General features: G+C 44.9%; 1 protein-coding gene across 1 annotated transcript; it reads left to right on the top strand.

Annotated features, from left to right (window-relative positions):
* The first annotated feature begins 4,026 nt into the window (after nucleotides 1-4,026).
* VPS37B (VPS37B subunit of ESCRT-I) lies at nucleotides 4,027-17,855 on the top strand. The gene is made up of 4 exons (XM_041488625.1): nucleotides 4,027-4,182; nucleotides 11,744-11,915; nucleotides 12,466-12,548; nucleotides 13,673-17,855. Exons 1-4 carry the CDS (start codon nucleotides 4,078-4,080, stop codon nucleotides 14,174-14,176), a joined length of 864 nt encoding a protein of 287 aa, XP_041344559.1. The 5' UTR covers nucleotides 4,027-4,077; the 3' UTR covers nucleotides 14,177-17,855.
* The last annotated feature ends 1,576 nt before the right edge of the window (nucleotides 17,856-19,431 follow it).

Below are 19,431 nucleotides of genomic sequence, written 5' to 3'. Positions count from 1 at the left end.
ACTTGTCTCCTGCCACACTAACCTCTGCCTCAGTAACCAAGTGTGTGTGTTTCAGTGGCTGCACTTTCTAGGCCTTCAGCAGGTCTGGAAGTGCCACAAGCAAACAGAAAGTGCTTCTAGCTCGGGTTCAGAGATGTGGTTTAGTCTGGGGAGGAAAAATAAAATCTGCCTCTTCTATTCCAGATTCACTGTGAGCTTAAGGCAAAGAAAATAAGTGCAGGTAAATAAACCTGCTGCTTTTCTGACACCTGCAGCTCCCTGAAAGGAAGGAGCACCTTACAAACTCCTAATTCCTGCTCTCTCAGACAGCAGGGGCACTGGTCTCTCAAACAGAAGGGCTGTTTCTCTGCCAGGATGCTGGATATGCAGGTCATTTCCATGTGTGAAGGAATCTGGGTTGTGAAAACTAAACAGAAGTATGGGCTGTGCTTAATATACAGAAGGAAGTTAAATTGCAAATAAGCCTCAAAACTTATCTGCACATTGAGCAACCGGACTAATAGGGGTTAATGTACACCAGAGATGAGATTTGCAAATTCAATGTGTACATAACCAACCAGTTTGTCCAGGAAAAGAAAATAAGATGTGAAGGTGACTTGCAAAATATGTCTAAATCTAATAAATATGCATGAGGGCAGTGCTACTGACTGTAAAAGGATATGAGGTACCAGGAGGAAATTCAAGATCAAGTTTAAATAGAAAAAAAATACCTAACATCTTATTAAAACTAGTCTGGATGCCAGTTCTCCCCAAGATTGGAGCCTGACTTCTTATTCACCATGACATGGTTTCCCCTGTAATCTTCACAATTTTTTTACTCCATTTCTCCTGTAATAAGAAATCCTCACTTCTGTACTTTGCCTGCTTACAGTTCTGATGTACTCAAATGCTGTCACCCTTCAAAAGGATTTCAGCAAAGGCAAATAGGAACCAAGCCTGGGGAGATGATAAATCCCAGCCTGCAGCACTGCAATATTTGATAAATCCTGTAGTCCAAAATCGTGGTTTATCTGCAGTCCTTCATATCCTGTCCCAGTGATGTGCTGTCACAAAACCTTTATCTACCATGAAGACTGCAGAATGGGAAGGCACCCTCCTTCCTGTCCAAATAGAAAATATAATTATACAACAGCAGTTGACTTCTATCTTGTGTTTCAGTCTCGGCTGCTTTTCTGGACAACTGGAGAGCTCAATTACATGCAGGTGCTGACCAAAGTGCCCAAAAACAACCCAGATGTTTAATGGAGACTCCTCTCCACCATTACCAGAACCCAAATTACCCACCCAGGGAGAAACAGTATTTTCAATGTACGTTGTACTTGAGCACAAATGAGTTATGTTCTCACCTGTGACTGAGCAGTTCTTATTATCCCCCTTTTTCAGCAAAAGGCACCATGGGAATCTGAGAACTCCACTCAGGATCACACAGCAAGGCAGTGGTAAAACTAGATTTACAGCATGAAGCTGAGTCAGACTCTTCTGAACCACACTCCCCCCAAACCATTTATTTAGTTATGGTATGAAGTTCAAATTACCAATGTTCTTGGGAAGAAAGGGCTTCTCCTAATCCCTCAGCTAATTCCTCTGTTTGCATGTGTGCATATCTGTACGTGTGTTTGCATGTGCAGATTTACAGCAGGTTTAACCCGTGGCTGTAACCCTGTTTGATGGGCATGTGCAAGTACAGGCTAGGTGGAACGGTGTTGGCAGGGCGACTATCTGCTGGTTTTAAAGAGCAAGGCAGGGCTGCAGTGACTGTGCAAACCCCTGCCAGTGCCCAGGGCACGGCTGCTGACTCACCTGGCGCAGAGCACATACCTGCAGCAGGCAGGTGTGTTGGGGTGGTGAGAGCTGTGATGCTGGGACATTCCTGTACCACTGAACACCTTCTCCCCACCCTGGGCTCAGCTTCCTGCTGCGCAAACATCGCGCCCTCACCTTCCTCTGAGCGCGCCCTTGGATCTGCACCGGGCTGGGAAAAGGGCTGGAAGGCTTCCTCTAGCAGGGTCACCTTGCTGGTCGTTATTGCCTGTGGATAATAATGACAAAGAGGGCTTTTGGGAAGGTGGGAGGTGTGGGGAGCTGAGTTTAGTTATAGGACAAAAGAACAAGCATAAAGCTGTCACGTCATCGCAGTGTCCTGCCAGGAACTGCTGGGTCACTTCCTGAGTGTGACTGCAACTTCATTGCATCAGAATTGTATTCGGTCACTGTATGGATTTTCAATTTTTTTTTTCTTCCCAGTTAGATCAAAAATATCAACTCCAAAGGACAAGGAGCACGTGGCCATTCCTTCTCCTGTTCCCTTGGCTCCTGGCTCCTTTTGGCTCTCTCTCTCCAGAGTTACACACACGGAAATAATACACACACCCACACCCACGTAGGGACAAAAGCAGGCCAGGAAGGTGCTGCATGCCAAGTGATGCATATAACTTAGGCTCTTTTAACACAATTAATTGTTTCCAGGCATAATTGCCTTTATCAGCTCTGCTAACAGCAGCAGTAATTGGGAAGCTGCTGCTCCTAAGGGTTACCACACACTGCCTACTCCAGTGCTGGTGACATGACTGATAAAAATCAGAAGAACAAAATATATGGTGGTTTAATTGACGCAGTTTTTACTACATTGCATTTCAAAAGTATTTAAATTTACCATGAAACACATCTTTAGCAGATTATTTATTGATCTTCACTGTTGAAGAAGAAAGGGTTTAAGATGGATGAAATGGCCTAGCACCAAAGCTTGGCCAGATATGATTTTTAGCTATTTTTAACCTAAAAAAGCATTCAGCCTAGGTTTGAGAACAATAACGCAATCACTCTTTTGAGATTTACTCCAGCCAAGTCCCAACTTGGGTAAGGAAATGCGAGTTAAATCTGACTGATTTTCCTTCCAAATTTACAGCTGTGGAGTTTTAAACAAAGGAGGCCACGAGTGGCCATGGCACTTCAGGCAGGAGCTGGGTGCTGGAGGGGCTGGGAACGCTCTCTGGGAGCCCAGCTCCGTCCAGCAGGACACGGGACAGCCCGAGCCATCCCAGGGACCTGCCCGACCTCCGAGTGTCCCAAAGCCACAACTCCGGGGCCACACCTCGAGTCCTGCGCCCATTTCTGGGGCCTCCATTCGGGATGAATTGAGGAGCGTGTCCAGGGAAGGGAGCGGAGCTGGGGAAGGGCCTGGAGCACCAGGAGAGGCTGAGGGAGCTGGGAAGGGGCTGGAGCGCCTGGAGAGGCTGAGGGAGCTGGGAAGGGGCTGGAGCGCCAGGAGAGGCTGAGGGAGCTGGGAAAGGGAGTCAGCCTGGAGAGGGAACAGCCTCAGGCTGGGCCAGGGGAGGCTCAGGCTGGACACCAGCAGGAATTGGTTAACTGGAAGGGTGATAAAACATCAGAAAGGGCTGCCCAGGAGTCCCCATTGCTGAAGATGTGTAAGGAACGATGAGACATGGCAGGCATGGCTGTGGTCTGGTGTGGAAGGTGGTGATCGGTCACAAGCTGCACTCGATGATCTCAGAGGTCTTTTCCAACCTCAGTCAGCGATCCCTCGGGACTCCGAGGGCCCCGAGCGCCTCACGTGAGCGCAACACACAAAGCTCGCTCTGTGCGAGGCTCTGCTCGGCGCTCTGCCCATGGAGGGGCTTCACCCCCTCACAGGGGCTCCCTCCATGGACCCCTCATAGGGGCTCCCTCTACGGACCCCTCACAGGGGCTTCACCCCCTCACAGGGGCTCCCCTCACGGACCCCTCACAGGGGCTTCACCCCCTCACAGGGGCTCCCTCCATGGACCCCTCACAGGGGCTTCACCCCCTCACAGGGGCTCCCTCCATGGATTCCTCACAGGGGCTTCACCCCCTCACAGGGGCTCCCCTCAGCGCGGGCTCGCTCAGCCACCGCGGCCCCCGTCCCCAGGCCCCTTTGGTTCCGTCCAGCAGCGCCCCCCTCCCGCCGCGCAGCCCCCGTGGTACGCCCCGACACGCCCCCCCGGCAGGGGGCGCTGAGGGCGGTGCCCGCCGGGCCGGGGCGAGACCGCGGCGGCACTTCCGGTCCGGGGCCGGGGCGGGAACGGGAGCGGGGCCGGGATGGCGCTGGACGCGCGGCGCCTGGAGGCGCTGAGCCTTCAGGAGCTCAGCGCGCTGCTGGACGACGAGGAGCAGCTCCAGGACATGGCCCGCGAGATGGAAGAGGTGAGGGGCTGCCTCGTACTCCCCGGCCGCGGCCTCTCCTCGGGCCGCCCCCCTCAGCCCGCAGGGTCCCCGCCGGCCCCGGTGCCGCTCGGTGTTGGGGCGTTCGTGACTCCGCGCTCCCCGGAGCCGCCGGGCCCCGGCGTGGAGCTGCCGGTGCGTGAGGAGCCCCGGGGCTGCGGGAAGCGCTGCTGGTCCCTTCCTTGCTTGCCCTCCGCTGCCGCCCCCGGCCCCCGTTCTCCCGGCCCCGGCCCTCCCGGCCTTTTGTTCACCGGCCCGCGGCGGGGGGATCGGTGCCCGCTGGGTGCCGGAGGAGGGGTGAGGGCTCGGCGGGCTGAAAACGCGGAATTAAATTAATTCAAGCACTGAATTAGGAGACAGTGGCGGCCCGGAGGTGGGATCAGCTTTTCCGTCCGCACAGCCCGTGTTTTGTGCCGTGGCCGTGGTGAAGGATTTTGCCAGGGTGAATTCAAAACAATGTGAAAGAGATTTCTGTGTGCCTCGGTTGGTATGCCGGGCGCAGCCAGGGCTGTCAGGCTTTTCTGCTGCTTGTTTTGCCTATTTGAAGTGTCTTTGTCAGTGCATCAGGCTCTAAGTCGTGCTTTTGGATCTGTGATTCTTAAAACAAAACAGGAGCCTGTTTTCTTCCTCTGGCTGAGGTTGTCTTTAACTGGTTTTTCTATGTGGCAGTGGACACTGGGTGTTACTGTTCAGATACGAGACTATTCTGGGTTTATTTGGCCAGAGATGTCCCTGAAAGAATCTTACTCTCAGTCAGATAAGAGCGAATAAGATGAAACTATATGTATGAAAACTTGAAAAGAAAAAAATTTGTTCTGCTTCTCTGGGTCCTGTATTTATTGGGTTTTTTTTTTTTTTTTTGTTTTCTTAAATTAGAGGACAAAAACTTCAGGAGAAGAAAAACATTGGCAATGTGTTCTTGAGAACGAAGCTTAGTTTATTAAGTGAAATCAATTATAATTGTGTTCCCTCAAAGTAAGATTCTGGCCCTTTTGGCGCTTCTGAGAAAATTGTTCTGGATCACCTCGAGCCAAATAATCAAAGTGTTACACATGGAGAGGCCCACTGAAGGCTGGGGCTGAGTTGATGAGGTGTCCTGGGGAATTTATTTGCTGTATTATTCAACAATTTGGATTTTGAACTTTGTGCCAGTGGATTTCTGAGAGTGGGGCAGCCATAATAACTTTTTGTGCAGGCCTGTATTTTGAGAACTTAGAAGAACCAGGCGGTGCTGTGGAAAGTAGAACACGCAGAGAGCTCTTGGTTTGCTGGGGGCAGGAGCACCCTGCTGAATAAGAACTATTTAAGGAAACTCAGCGGGTTATAATGGGCTTAACTTGGTGGAGATGTGAACGGGTGCAGTGCTGCTGCTTCCAGAGTGACCCCTGACAAGGGACACAAACACAAGGCCTGCCTTGGTGGGCTCTTTTTTATCATTTATTTATCAGTGTGGACTTAAGGCTGTAGGGTCAGAAGTGACAAAAAACCTCATGACCTCAGTAGAAAAAATCCTTCCTCTCAACCCAACCAGCCCATATTCTCGATTTGACCCTCAGGTTTTCCTCTTTGGTTGGCATCTTAAGGCTTCTAAATTGTAGAGTGAAGTTCTGCGGGCCCGAGGGAATATTTTGTGGTGTTTGGAAAGTGTGGCCAGGTTTGGAGGTGCTCAGGCTGTGTGGAAACAGGGCAGTGCTGCTGTCTGCTGTAATCCTCTTTTATTGGATGTGGAGGCTTTTACTGGAGTCTGTTCAACTAGAAATGTGTTTACCCATCTTGGAAGGAATTGGCCATGCTTGAATATGTCTTCCTCCTCCTGTTTTTGCCTTCACTGAATTGTTTATTGCATGTGCTGCTGAGACCTGAGTTTTCACTGGGAAGTGTGTGGCAGGAAGAGGGAGAGAGGGAAATCCTGAGCATTAAGGAGGCACCGTGGTGACCTCACTGCTGTTGGCTGTCAGTCCATGTGTATCCAGGTTGTGGGGTTATTCCAAAGTCCTTAAATTCCTGATTTTACTGTGACATTCCAATCAAATCACGATTCTCGAGTCGCTTCTCTGAGGTGACTTGTATTTTCACTGGCAAAGTTGGTTAAAGCTGATTATTCCACAACTGAAAAAACCCTTTGTTCTCCTTGTTGCAAGGGAAACCCAGCTCAAACCCCAATGTTTTGTTCACAGAGGAGGAGGATTTGGAAAAACCACTTGCTAACAGCTAAAAATAGGCACTTCCAGCCTTAGAGGGAATGTATCCTGTGTGGCATTTGAGCAGGATTTGTGGGGGTGTGTGCCTGTGTGTGTGTGCCCACGGGGTGATGTGCTCCCAGAATGTCCTGCACGTGTGTCCCCAGGTGTGTGACACGGTGGCATCAGAGCTGAACTGCTGCTTTTCCTGTCTGGGGCTGGGTTTGCAGGGCTTGAACAGCGAACATCTTGTCTGCCAGAAAAAGGAAGGAAGCTGCTTGTCTGGTACTCCCAGTCTTCTAAAACTGAGGAGGGCTTTTTTTATCATCTCTCAGGTTGATCTCTGCAGTGCATGTACAGCATCCATCTTCGTTAAATAGACAATCACAGGATGGTTTGGGATGGAAGGGACCTGAAAGATCATTGAGTTCCAAACCCCCTGCCGTGGCAGGATCATAAAAGTAATTTGTTTATAAAAGTCAATCTCAGTGAGATAACCCTAAAAAGCACAGATGAGAGAATTTGTGACCTGACACTGGTGATGATTTGATGAATCTCCCTGTGAAAGTCAATTTTCTTTTTATCTCCTGGCACATCACTTCTGTAGCAGTGCAGTGTTGTGTTACTGACTGCTAACGTTCCATGGCCAGAAACTGTTTGCTTTTCAATACCTTAATTATGTGAAATCAAGAAGTCAGAAATGTATTGCCTTCTTCTCATTCCAGCATTTCAGAGTACACTGGCAAGCACAAAAGGAATTTTTTCAGCATAGTCCTTTTCTCAAAAGCTGGTTGAACAGATCATGCAGGGCAGAAAGTCCAAGTTAAACTATGTGCATTCATGCCCAGATTTCTTGGATTCCTCTCCTGTCCTAAAACCACACTGTGCAAGTGGTCATGTTCTTGTTGGCCAAACATGAAATTTAGTTGCAAAGTTAGGAATTAGACTTGGTGACAACTACAGATTTTTCTCTTCTAGCTGAGCATCAAATGAGTAATCTGTCTGTGTCTGATGAGTGCAAATTGCAGTGCTGAGTGTCTTGCCTCTGCAAGAAATGTCTAGGAACTGCAGCTTACCTTCTAAGCTTTATTTTATCATTTTCAAGTAATCAGAAGAGCTAAATTTAGCCAATCTAATTACTTTGCAGTATGTTTTAATATTTATTACAGAACAGATGTTGTTAGGGGGTGTATTATTATTCACAAGTCCTTGATGAAAAGCACTCCTAAATCTTCTGTAAAAGAAGTCTCTTCTCCTACTCTGCACCTGTCAGCTCCTGTTTCAGGGGTTAATTTGACACTCCAAATGTGCATCTTTATACTTCCACAGTGTGACTGCATATTTTCTTCTTAATTTACAAGCATGTGTAAGTGAAAGAGAATGTGGGAATGATAGAGGCTGGAGAAATCTAAAACTACCATGGATGTGTCCTATGTATAAAGCAATTAAAACGGTGCCACACAAAGCTGCTTTTTATTTATAGCTCCTTAAGAGACTTTTTCTCGAAGGTACCCAGAGACTCCTTGCTGTGGTGCTGGCCAGAGAAAGCTTATAATTATAGCAGCTCTTGATGGACTTTGTGGGTAGTCAGGATTGCTCAGTTTCTCAGGAGGCAGCTCCTCTGGGAATGTGCTTTTGGATGAACCAGGGTGATGCTTCTCAGAGATGTTTTACACAAATAACTCTTGCTGCAAACCATTATTTTGGAGTAAGGGATCAACATTTATAGTATGAATGTTGCTAAGCTAGTACTAGTTCTGGTTTAATTTTATCCACCTTTTTTTTTTTTTTTTTCCCTTTTTTAAACGTGGGATGAAACAAAGCTGCAGTTCATAAAAGTAGTAGACTTTAAATTCCCAAAGCAGTTGCTGCTGCCTGCTCTTGGAAATGCTCATTAAATAAATCCTTGAGTAAAATTATTCAAATTTTGTCCATTAAAGAAATTAATTTTTAAGCAGCTGAAATTTTGAAGTGCTGCATAAACCATGACTTTTGTTTTTAATAATCTCTGTGTGTCCCTGGCTTCATTTTCTTGCAGCACACTTTGGTGTTGAGTGGTCTGCTCAGGAGTGAGCAATCCTTGTACCAAGAAAATCCCCCTATAAGCAGCTCAGTATGGTTGCCCTGTTTGTCCCATTCAGAATTCATAGTGAGAGCTTAGCAGTTAAAAAAATCATACATTCTCCTTAATATTGTCCTGTCTCACTGTGTCTTGTGATTCTGACTGGTATTTTCATCTGGTTTCAGATTAAGGTTTCCTGCCTGTTGAAGTGCTCATCACCTCAAGAGTCTGGTTAGGAATTCTGCTGGACTCCCATGCTCCTGGCTTTTATCTCTAAATAACTTTTTTCCTCACACTTCCAGTGGGCAGGTGAACAACCAGTGCAGGAGCAGTTCCCTGCTGATGCACATTTTTGTCACACGTGACAACAAAATACCTTTTGTTGGATTTATTCCTTCCTCAGCCTTTGTCTTGGGCTTGTGGAAAGCTGTGAATGGATGCTGAAAGCATGTTTTGTGCTGCACTGATAATCTTAATAGACTGCTCATGCTGGACTGTGCCTTCAACCCTTGGATGATTTTGCAGCTGGTTTTTTTTTATAGTTTTAAATTACTCATTTTTAGAAAGCTTTTCTGCAGCACTCTTCAGGCAAACTTTACAGTGTTTGCTTTCTGATTCCTCGAATTAACTTCCAGTTGTGGTGGAACAGTTGCTGTAAGGTTTTTGCACAGACCTTAACATCAGTGACAGAGATTATTCTAGTTTATAGATTGTGACTGTATTCAAGTTGCATCATTCTGGGATTATATCTGTTCTGTTTGTGAAATAGAATTCACAGACTTCAAAATTCCTTCAGGGACATGAAATATTTCAGTGTGCTGAAACAAGTGGATGGGTCTTCACCAGCTTCTCCTTAAGTTTCATTAAACATAATTCCTAAGTTTGCTTTGTATCTGAGGAACTGGTTCTTCTCATGGTTTTGGGTGAGATTCAAGTTTCTCATCTCTCCAAGTGTGCATTGTTAAAAGAAACTTGACACAGACCAGTGCTGGCAGTGAAGACTTCAGGAGTGACATTTTAATTCATCATTGAGTGTCAATTACTGTTTTTTATCAATTTCTGTTAGAAAAAATATGCCCTTCTCAGAAATGCTGTCATATGGAGAAAGTTCAGTCATTAAGTCCTGTGTAATTTCAAGCACTATAACTTAAAGTACAGTTACAAATACCTTAGTTTCTTCAGTTTAAAACAAGTATTTTTAAAACTTTTGCTAAAGTTTAGTCCATAATTATTAGATATCAGGTGCAAAGGACAGGATGTCACTCTGCCTTAGAGGTAGGCAGGTCATATTTGTCACGTTTTTCTTATTTTTACAAGTCAGATTCATCACGTCATAGTGGTATTTACTCATCTTCACACATTTGAAATGATTTAAAGTTCTTCAGCAGATCTTTAGGAAAGGTTAGGAATTTGTTGCTTCTTCCTCCTGCCTGGTCCTGTTGAGAAATATTCTGACACTTGAGGCAGGGACAACATCCCTAAAGTCTCGTTTGACTTTAGGAAGCCTTTTCTTACTCTGTTTATTTGGAGTTTTACCTCCTCCTCTTTGCTATAAATGATTCTAGTGAAAGCTTCCTTTTCCTGCTATTTGTGCTCTTGAAAGGCTTACAGGTTTGTGTCCACTGGCTTTTTCTCTGCCCTGAGTAAATGTGCATCTTCTTCATCCTAAAAGAGAGCTCAGAGTTCACTCATTAAGCTGCTCTCTCCTGACTGACTGTTGGCATGTATCAGCCTCCCAAGCAGTGCAAATACTGAATTTGCTGTGAGGAGGTAGTGAGCTCATTAAAATGGTGAAAGAGGCACCAGAACCCATCAATCTTTTTGCACACAGCTTTCCTTGGCTGGCAGTTCAGGAGGCAGCCAGTAACAGGGCTTGTGGTGGTGGCAGGGGGTTGGTAAGGGTTGGATGCCACTAATTAAGCTGTGTGTTGAAGTTTCCTTCATAATTCTTTTTTTAAAAATGTAAAATAGGGGAACTTCAGCTTTCTGAAAGCAACAGTCCTAACTGGATCGGATTATATGAGAATAAACAAATGGAAACCAGGTTAATTTAAATTATTTTGCATTAAATTCAAAGGTAAGAAGAGAACTTTCTTTTTATTCTTTGAAAGGATCCACATTGAACACAAGCATAGGGCTGGGTGCTTATTTAGGCTTGAGAGACAAAACAATATTGAAAGGGTAATTTCTGAATTTCACAGTTTGGTGTAGAATTGGGATTGATGTAGAATTTAGGATTATCTTTAGTGGTGGTTGTTGGGTTTTTAAAGGATTTGGTAAGAACAGGGTGAGAGTGAAGCTTTGGCATTTGAAGAGCAGTATCTGGGGACAGAAGTGTTTAAGTAACACCAAGCAAGTTTTGAATTTAGGAAATTAAAATAGCATATAAATATTGCAAAAGGAAGCAATTGCTCTCAAAGACAGTTGCTGTGCTTGGAAAAACACCTGAATTTTGATGCTGATCTTTTCTGGGGCTATTAAACAGCTCATTTGGGTTTCCTCCTTTGCTGTTTGTGGGGTGTGGCTCTGTGTCCACCCAGAAGTGTGGCAGGAGCGAGGTCTGTGCTGCTGCTTGCAGGGGCTGTGAATGGGAGCAGCTGAACAGGGATAACCTGGATGGAGGAGGTCACAAAAATGTACCAAACTTCTGCTGGTTTTGAAGGCAGCTCAGTAGAATCAGTCTGTTGTGCCCTGGGAGGACTGTTCCACTTGTTGATTCAGCCTGAGAATCTGAAATCAAATCCCTTGGTTGGTTTTTTTTTTTTCCCCTTTTGACATCTGAATATTTTAATGAATCTAATGTGACACCCAGAGCAGACTTCTCCAAACACTATAAACTCATGTGCATGTGTGAGTGTGAGCAAACTGGAATCTGGCTGAATCTTGGGTGTGTGAGAATTGTCACTTTTTCTTTAGGCTAGGAACTGTTAAGCAGAAAGATTAACCTGAAAAAAAATGAAGGTTTTGGCATTAATCCAGGATTGGTGTCACAGGTGGGGAAGAATATTCTGGAGAAGGAACAGTCACGATGCAATCCTTATTTTTTACACATTAATAAGATAAGGGATGATAATCTTCTGCACCCATTGTATCTCACTGCTGGAATTCAGATTTTTTCAAGAGCTGTTGCTTTATCTGTCAATTTTCATCATTTGTTCATCAGTTGCAGGTCCAATGCCACAGCACTAATTCTTACATACTTCAGTTGTTTATTTAAAAAAATTCAAAGCCTCATCTTGTCTTGCTTAATAATTTCACTGTCATTTCACACACTTTTTTTTGGTTTTTAATTTCTATCCAGGCCCAAAATGTTCAGCACAGCAAGGACATGACTCTTGCCAGCAACCGCAGTCTGGCAGAGGGAAATCTCCTGTACCAGCCAAAGTTGGAGTCTCTGAAATCAAATTTAACCGAGAAATATCAAGAGCTGCAAGTTCTTTTTGAAGCATACCAGATAAAAAAAACAAAACTAGGTAACACTGGCTGTTGACAATTATGACTTGCTGGTTTTTTAAGTGAGTGTAAATCTGTTGCCTGTTTGTTGTTTGGTTTTTGGAGTCTCATTTTTAGCTGTGTGAATTAGGGTACAAAGTGAAATGTCATTCTTGTGTAGTGCTGAAATAGATCACACTTCTGATGATTTATTAAGTGACTGTCACACCTAGTAACAGATACTGTGGATTCTTCTGTTACCTACCTGTTCTTGACCTTCTCTTTTCTAAATTATCTACTTCAGTTACCTTGCTGAAGAGCAAAACACTTCGAATTTTCAGTGACTATTTATAAATCAAATGGAATATTAAATATAACTTTCATACTGAATTATATTGTACATCTGATAACTGCACTTGCTGAAGTGCTTTCAATATTATAAATGTATAATTGGAATTAAATTTCAGCTCTTAGCACTCTGACAATATTCTTGATATATTTCTTACTGTTGCCTTGGAGGTTGTTGTGTAGTTCCAAGTCACTTAGAGCCTGCTCTCATTTTCTGTCCTTTTCCTTCCTGTGCCTTTGCAGACAGACAATCCAGTAATGCTTCCCTGGAGACCCTGCTGGCACTGCTGCAGACTGAGGGGGCGAAGATTGAGGAAGACACAGAGGTAATGACAGAACTCCCCAATTCTGCCACTTCACCCATTACCAGAATTTCCAGTGTCCATGGCTGCACTGCTGGGCTGAACATGTGACAAATTAAGGAGCAGTTTTAAGAATATGGACTTGTCTCTGCTTTGAACTTCAGGGAGCAGCTATTTGATTCCAGCAACTGTATTTCTTTTTTATCTGAGTAATTTTTTGCTCTTAACATATTTGAAGTTCAAGAGAGAAAGTGCTCTTTTCTAAAAAAATATAGGCAAACCCTCTTAGTTCCTTGGCTTTGCCTTCAAACTTGTAGAGTTTAAAAATGTGGAATCTTTTTTCAATGGGGTTTGCCTGGTACATGTATTACTTCATAATAAATGTCAGTTAGTAGCCTAATAAAAAAACCTGTGCCTGTGCTGCTTTTCCTCCAGTGTTTCTGGTGAAATATTGCATTGTGATTTTCAGTGTGTCTGTGCAGGTGCCAGTGGTCACCACTTCCTGACACACAAGTGCTTGAAGGGTGGTGTGACTTCAGAATAAATGGGAGTGTTTGGTTTTGCTTGCTGATTTGCATGCAGGCATCTTCTGTAATTAATCAGGAGAAGAAAATGTGCTTATTAGCCTTGAGTTGTGATCGTAAAAAGACATCCCAGGACAAGCTGAATTTTGTGATTTTATGTTTGTTCAGCTCTCAATCATTAAACATCATTTACCCAAAGCCACAAGTGAGGGTGAGTCTTAAGCCTGACTTAGCAATAGTGTCTGTGCTGAGTCCCACAGAGTTCCCAGTGTTTCTGCTGGCATTCAAGGAGCACTCAGCTGCAATTCAGCTTAGCTGGCAGTCTGGGAAGCTGCTGGACTTGGTTAGTTCCCACCTCTGATGATCAGGGGAACGCTCAGAGCGAGATTCAGATGTTTTTATTGCTGTTTCTTCAGTATAAATTTATGCATAAGTGATATTTAGCTCTCAGTGCTTCTGAGTAATAAGTAACTCAAAGTTCTGCTCAGAATTCTTCAGTATGCCAGTCATCTTCCATATGCCAGCTGGAAAATCACAGGCAAAATGCTGCTATTTTTGGGATGTGAGCCATTTAGATTCTGTTGCAGTAGGCTGTTTCCTAAGAGAATGTTCTGTATTTGACAGAATATGGCAGAAAGGTTCCTTGATGGTGAAATACCACTGGATTCCTTCATCGACGAGTACCAGAGCAAGAGGAAGCTGGCTCACCTGCGCCGGGTGAAGATCGAGAAGCTGCAGGAAATGGTGCTGAAGGGACAGAGACTTCCTCAGGTTCAGCCGCCGGCACAGCCGAGGGCACCCGAGCCCGCAGCAGCCCCTGGCGATCCCTACAAGGCGGATGCAAACCCTCCTCCCTCGGTGCTGCCCCGGCGGGTCCCGCCCCCGCCGCCGCCCTCGGGCCCGGCTGGACGCTTCCCCACTCCCTTCACCGCAGCCATGGGCTCGGGACCGGCTCTTTCCCACCCCGCTGCTCCGTACCCTCCTCTCCCGCCTCGGCCGGGAGCAGCTCAGCCCACGAGTCAGATGCCACAGCCGGGATACCCAGCTCAGTTCGTGCCACCCTATCCTCCACCTCTTCCCCAGAGACCACCTCGCCTTCCACCACATCCTGGCTTTATCCTCCAGTAAATATTTGGGTGCGCCTGACTTACGTATTGGTGCTTATTTTCCTTTTCCCCCATCAGAGACTTGCTGTAGGCAATGGGAAGCCTCTGTTCTTTGCACAATGGAGCACAAAGGCCGAGCTGTGGCACAGAGGTTTGCAATTGCTTTGCTAAATGTGATGATGTTTGTTTGCAAAGGTCAGTGGTGACAAGGTTTTCCTAGGAAGGTCTAAATTCTGTAAGTCCATCAAACTGGGAAGGCACTCGCTGTGGATTTGCTGATGTTACAAACCGAGTCACGCTCTGAATTCCTCAGTGATGGGAAATCAGCATCCTCCTGTGTTCTGATGGATTCCCCTGGCAGCTGGATGGATGTGTGGCAAACGGGGAGCTGGTTGTCCCTCTAAGGAATTCTGTGACAGTGTTGGGATGGTAACAACCATATCTGACTGCTGGGCACGGGGTGTGCACAGGCCCCCCCTCGGCGTCCTTTTGCATCCAGGGCAGGTGCACGGTGTTTTCAGAGCTCACTGAGCTGGAACTCCTGTCAGAACACCTTGGGGGGGTTTTAGGCAGGGAAAAGGACAAGAGTTTCATTTCTGCATTTCAGTTGTTACCTTAGACAGTGTGTAATCAAAGTAGGCACTACTCCCACTCCTAAATAGCTTGATACCCTCAAAGTCCTGGTCTCTTGAAATGAAACTAAACTGTTTGTAGAGCCAGTTTAGGGTTTTATAGACACTTAACCAGGCAGTTTTACTTCCTTGCCTATTAAGACTCTTTCTAACAGTTGATTTTTGTCTCCTTTTCCACACCTTGGATACAGAAATGATTTTTTTACACAGGTGCTTAGCTTTTGCTACCATGTGATTCCAGGAATCTAGGCAGGGTATTTTCTTAATCAAATACTGGATTTTCACATGTAATTGCCCACTTGAATTTCCACAATTTCATTTTATCTCTTAACTCTGTCTCTCACTTGGCAGAACTACTTTTAACTTTCCCATTTCATTTAGTTTTGCAGTTTGGGGCATGTATATCTATCTGGATTTTGCAGTTAATGTTTCTCTGCAAGTAGGTAAAAAAGAAAAGCCTTTTGCAGTCCATGGTGGCTGTTTGCATCTTACAGAATCTGTTCTTAACTTCTGCCACTGGATGGGAGAGGCTTTTTAGGGCAGCTCAGATTTCACTCTCGATGTGACTCTTGAAGCCTAAGGTACAAACACATGCTGGTATTTTAATCCAGCACTGGGGGAGGCAAATTTTAACCCCTGTTGTTTGCACAGAATGTGTCTGTGAATTTGTTATCAATCAGTCCAGAATCTGCCAAAGCCCCTGGTTATTTCAGTTATTTTGGTATCATTGTGCTGGAATGCACTACATTGCTTGGAAGTTTGTACTACAAACATCAGTCAGAATAGAACATATTTTTTTTTTTTTTTTTCTTTATGTAAGACCTGGATAGTTCCTGAATCATTTCCTCTGGAGTGTGGTGGTTAGCAAATACTAATCTGAAATTAAGCTCATAACAGGAAGCTCTCTTTTCTGAGAGTATGATACGGTCATTTGGCTGGTTTTGCCTTCTGCAGACCAGGGGCAGAAGGTTGGTCAGTGTTACTGGCATCTGAACCAATTCCCCAGTGTAAGTCTGGCAAGTTTTTATAGATGGGGGATTTTGTGAAGCAATGTGCATTGGATTTGTTTGCAAAGTGTGTTTTTTCTGTAATCTAGTGATGGTACAGGATGTGGTTGTTTTGTTTTTCTTTTAATAGTGTGATATCTTTTCTTGGTATTATTTTCTCACTGAAGCTTTGTATAAGCATGGTTAATTATGACTCGTTTCAAAGTAACTTTGCTGTGCTGTTAGTGCTGGTATTTGGGTGGCAGCTGTTGTATCTGGATGCTAAACATGAGTCTGCTGTAGAAATGGTTTGTGTCCTAGAAAGAATTAAAGTGGGTGGGGGCTACCAGGGTGGTGTCTGAGTACAGAAATTCATACTTTGAGCCTGCTACACAAAAACTCTAAAACACTCCCAGTTCAGTTTTACTAAGATTTCATAGAAACAACCAGGTATATTTTACACTTATCAGGTGCCAACTTTTTTTCTGAGGGTTGGAAGTCCTCAGAAGTGATGGGGGTGATAGGTAAGTGTATGGTGAATTTGCACTGCATTTTATGTATCAGACTTTATTGGTATTAGTAGTCCAGAAATATTTTTACTACTTGTTCAATCTTCTGTCTTTTGGTAACTTTTGTGATAACAATGACCTTTCAGGGATACTTTATCTAAAAACAACCTCTTGTGCACACTAAATACAGACAAAGCTAATGCAATTTTTTTGTCTGAAAGCAAAACAATGCATTATTGCATATGCATGTGGCTGATGTGCCTTAGGATCACTACTTGTGATTGTAATTCTAGGATATTAGCATTTTTATCATTTGAATGGCCATTGCTTAACTCTAATTTAAGGGCTCTTCGAGAGCACTGACTTTTACAAAAACTGACCCTCATACTTCAGAAAAAACATCTGTATCTGCTATTTGTAAGCTTATAGTTGCCTTCACTGATGGGTAAGTTTGAACATAGCTGATGTAACTAATGTGATGTTTCAGTTATTGCAAGCTCATAACTGAAGTCCAGCTGCTCATGGAAAACATTTTGCCATTAATTTTGTGTGTGTGTGCACACAAACTGTAAATATTTACTTGACTGCTGGTGATGTTTAAGGGTAAAGGAGAAGAATGACTGTGGAAAGCTGTTCAATCCTTTCAGCAACAAACTTGATGAAACACTAACCTGGCAAGAGCTGTGTCAGTGCTTTCAACCTGTTGCCCTTCAACAGCTTCTCCTGTTCTGTTATAGCTAATAAATTAATTCTGCTCTGGCTAGGATGTTTAGAATTGTACTAATTTGCACTGTTTATAAGATAGTGAGATTAAAATGCCATAGGCAAGCTGAAACTTGAGAGGGGGTGGCTCATGATGCTTGCCAAAAAAAAAAATATATATATATATATTAAAAAAAGGATTTTTGATGTCTGCTACAAATAGCATATACTTCCCCAAAGCAATTGGAGTGGAGAAAAATCCTTTAAATACAATGTGTAACACGGCTTTAGGGTGTTGGTAGCATTGGAAATGCTCTCTTTGGGCAGCATTGTTTGTGCCAGTCTCGTGTGCAGTTCTGTGAGCTGGGGCTGCAGTGAGCAGTTCTGGCTCTGGCTGGCTCTCAGTGCACTCAGGGCTGCCTCCCAGAGAAGGTGGAGTCGTTGTTCCAGCACAGCTGATCCACACAGGTCACCTCACGGCTGGAGGGAGCAGGAGCTGCCCTGGATGCCTGGAGGCACCTGGGCACTGCTGCTCCAGGTCACCATCCCCATGACTGCCCCAACCTCCACAGCCTCAGTGTCCACCTCTCCTGGGACTTCTCTGCCCTCTCAAACTGGAATCACGACGTAGATACAGAGCTCAGACCAACAATTCTTTTACCCTCCCGTGGAGCTGCGTGGTGGACGTGGAGTTCAGAGGGGGCAGAGTCGTCCTGTGCCTGAACAGTTCCTCTGTGTGATCCTGGACTGTCTTCATAAGGGGCAGTTTTATATGCTGAGCAGGTTGTGAACATACAGTGGAGTTGTTTGCATAATGAGTCTTTCTGTTATCTACTGTGTTCTGATTTTAAATAAAATAGCATATCTCTTGGTGTCCTGTCCCCTTGTGGCTCTGTTCAGTCGTGGTGCAGCTGTATTAACGATTTTCAACCCTAATGGGTTTTTTTCTGTAGCAACATAAACACAGTTGTAGGTGGATGTAGAACATAAGATTGCAAAATTCTTTAATTATTCATAGTAAATCTGTTGGCTGTGGTTTTAGTGACTGGATATAAAGAGTCCATTTTGTATGGAGCTGATACAGGATGGGTTTGCTCACAGCAGATTTCACATGTTGTAATCAGGGCACTGGGGTAGGTGGGCTGTCTGTCAGGTAAAACCCCTTTGCTTTTCTTCTAATTTCCTACAATTAGCTAGTGGGAATGTTCAGAATCACCTGGAAAGGCTAAAGGGAGAAAGCTTTTTTTTTTTTTTTTTTTTTTTAAGAGAGGAAAATCTTAGCTATCAGCCAAGTTAGGAGAAATGAGTCAACCAGAGTTATTTAGGACTATGAGTCAGAGGGCAGAAAAGACCTGATGTAATTTTCTGTGATATGTGTCACTTTAGCAGTGATGCAAAATAGAAATCAGAATAACTGATCAGGGAAGAAATTCCCTTTTTTAATTGTTTCTTGATCCCTTCCCTTTGTGGTGGCTGCAGAGATTGGAATACCCTTCTGCAGAAAAGGGAGAGTGCAGACGAGGAAAAGCTGCTGTGCTGACTCAGTGCAGGTGGGCGAGGGCAGGGGAAGGTGTTATGTAAAAGCTGCAGCTCTTCAGCTCAGCTCTTCTAAGAATTTGCTGTTTTGTGGCTTGAAGAGCTGTGGGGCTCCAGCTGTGCCTGTTCCAGCCCTGGGGTTCTGGTGGCCCTTCCCTGTGGCTGCTGTCCCCAGAGGTTGGGATTGTTCCCAGTGCAAAGGAGCTGTCACCTGATAGGGTCAGACCTTGCCAGGGAGGGGACTCGGGTGGCACTTGGGTGTTGAACAAAGCAAAATGCCACAGTAAAAGGTGTTGTGTTGGGGACACACTTGGGTGTCCTTGTGGCTTGGCTTGTCCCTTCCCTGGAGGTGGCTTTGGAGGCTGTGCAGGTCCTTCCCTCGCCCTTGCTCCTGTAATTTGAGTCCCCTCAGGTTGTACATTAATCATCCCTCATGCCAGGCTTTTACAGCTTTGCCTCTTCACCTGTCTGAGACGTGGTCACCAGGAACTGGGCGTGTTGCTTGAGGGTTTTTCAGAGATTTTGGGTCTCCACTGAAGTTTTAGAGGTGCCGTGCTGAGGCTGTGCCCAGGACACCTTGTCCCTGAAGGAGGCTGTCCCTGGGCAGCCTCTGCTCTCGCTCCATTTTTCCTCCTACCTGCAGGACAAATCCAGGCTGCTGAGGCTGGGAGACGTGCCAGTGCATACCCTGGATCCTGCTGTAAGCTAAAAGCTATTTTTTAAATACTGCTTATTATTTCCAAACCGCTCAAAGGTGCTTTTTCTGCACTCCTGTAGCTGATGAGTAGGAATTATTTTTTCCTTCAAAGCTAAAAATGTTTCCTTCTCACCACATAATCCCACACTTTGCTACTTGCACTTAAAACTGCACATTATTCTAGCAACCACTGCTGGGGATGGGCTAATTTCTGA

Source organism: Pyrgilauda ruficollis, unplaced genomic scaffold (assembly GCF_017590135.1).
Source record: "Pyrgilauda ruficollis isolate IOZ18807 unplaced genomic scaffold, ASM1759013v1 scaffold9, whole genome shotgun sequence".
In the NCBI taxonomy this organism is placed as follows: Eukaryota; Metazoa; Chordata; class Aves; order Passeriformes; family Passeridae; genus Pyrgilauda; species Pyrgilauda ruficollis.
Note: the sequence above shows the minus strand (reverse complement) of the source record. Positions and strands in the feature narration are given on the sequence as shown.

Bases quoted from the DNA above. Each gene is read 5' to 3' on its own strand.
- VPS37B (XM_041488625.1), top strand. From the start codon at position 4,078: ATGGCGCTGGACGCGCGGCGCCTGGAGGCGCTGAGCCTTCAGGAGCTC. The intron at 11,916-12,465 runs GTAACACTGGCT...GTGCCTTTGCAG, and splicing joins GATAAAAAAAACAAAACTAG to ACAGACAATCCAGTAATGCT. The intron at 12,549-13,672 runs GTAATGACAGAA...TGTATTTGACAG, and splicing joins AGATTGAGGAAGACACAGAG to AATATGGCAGAAAGGTTCCT.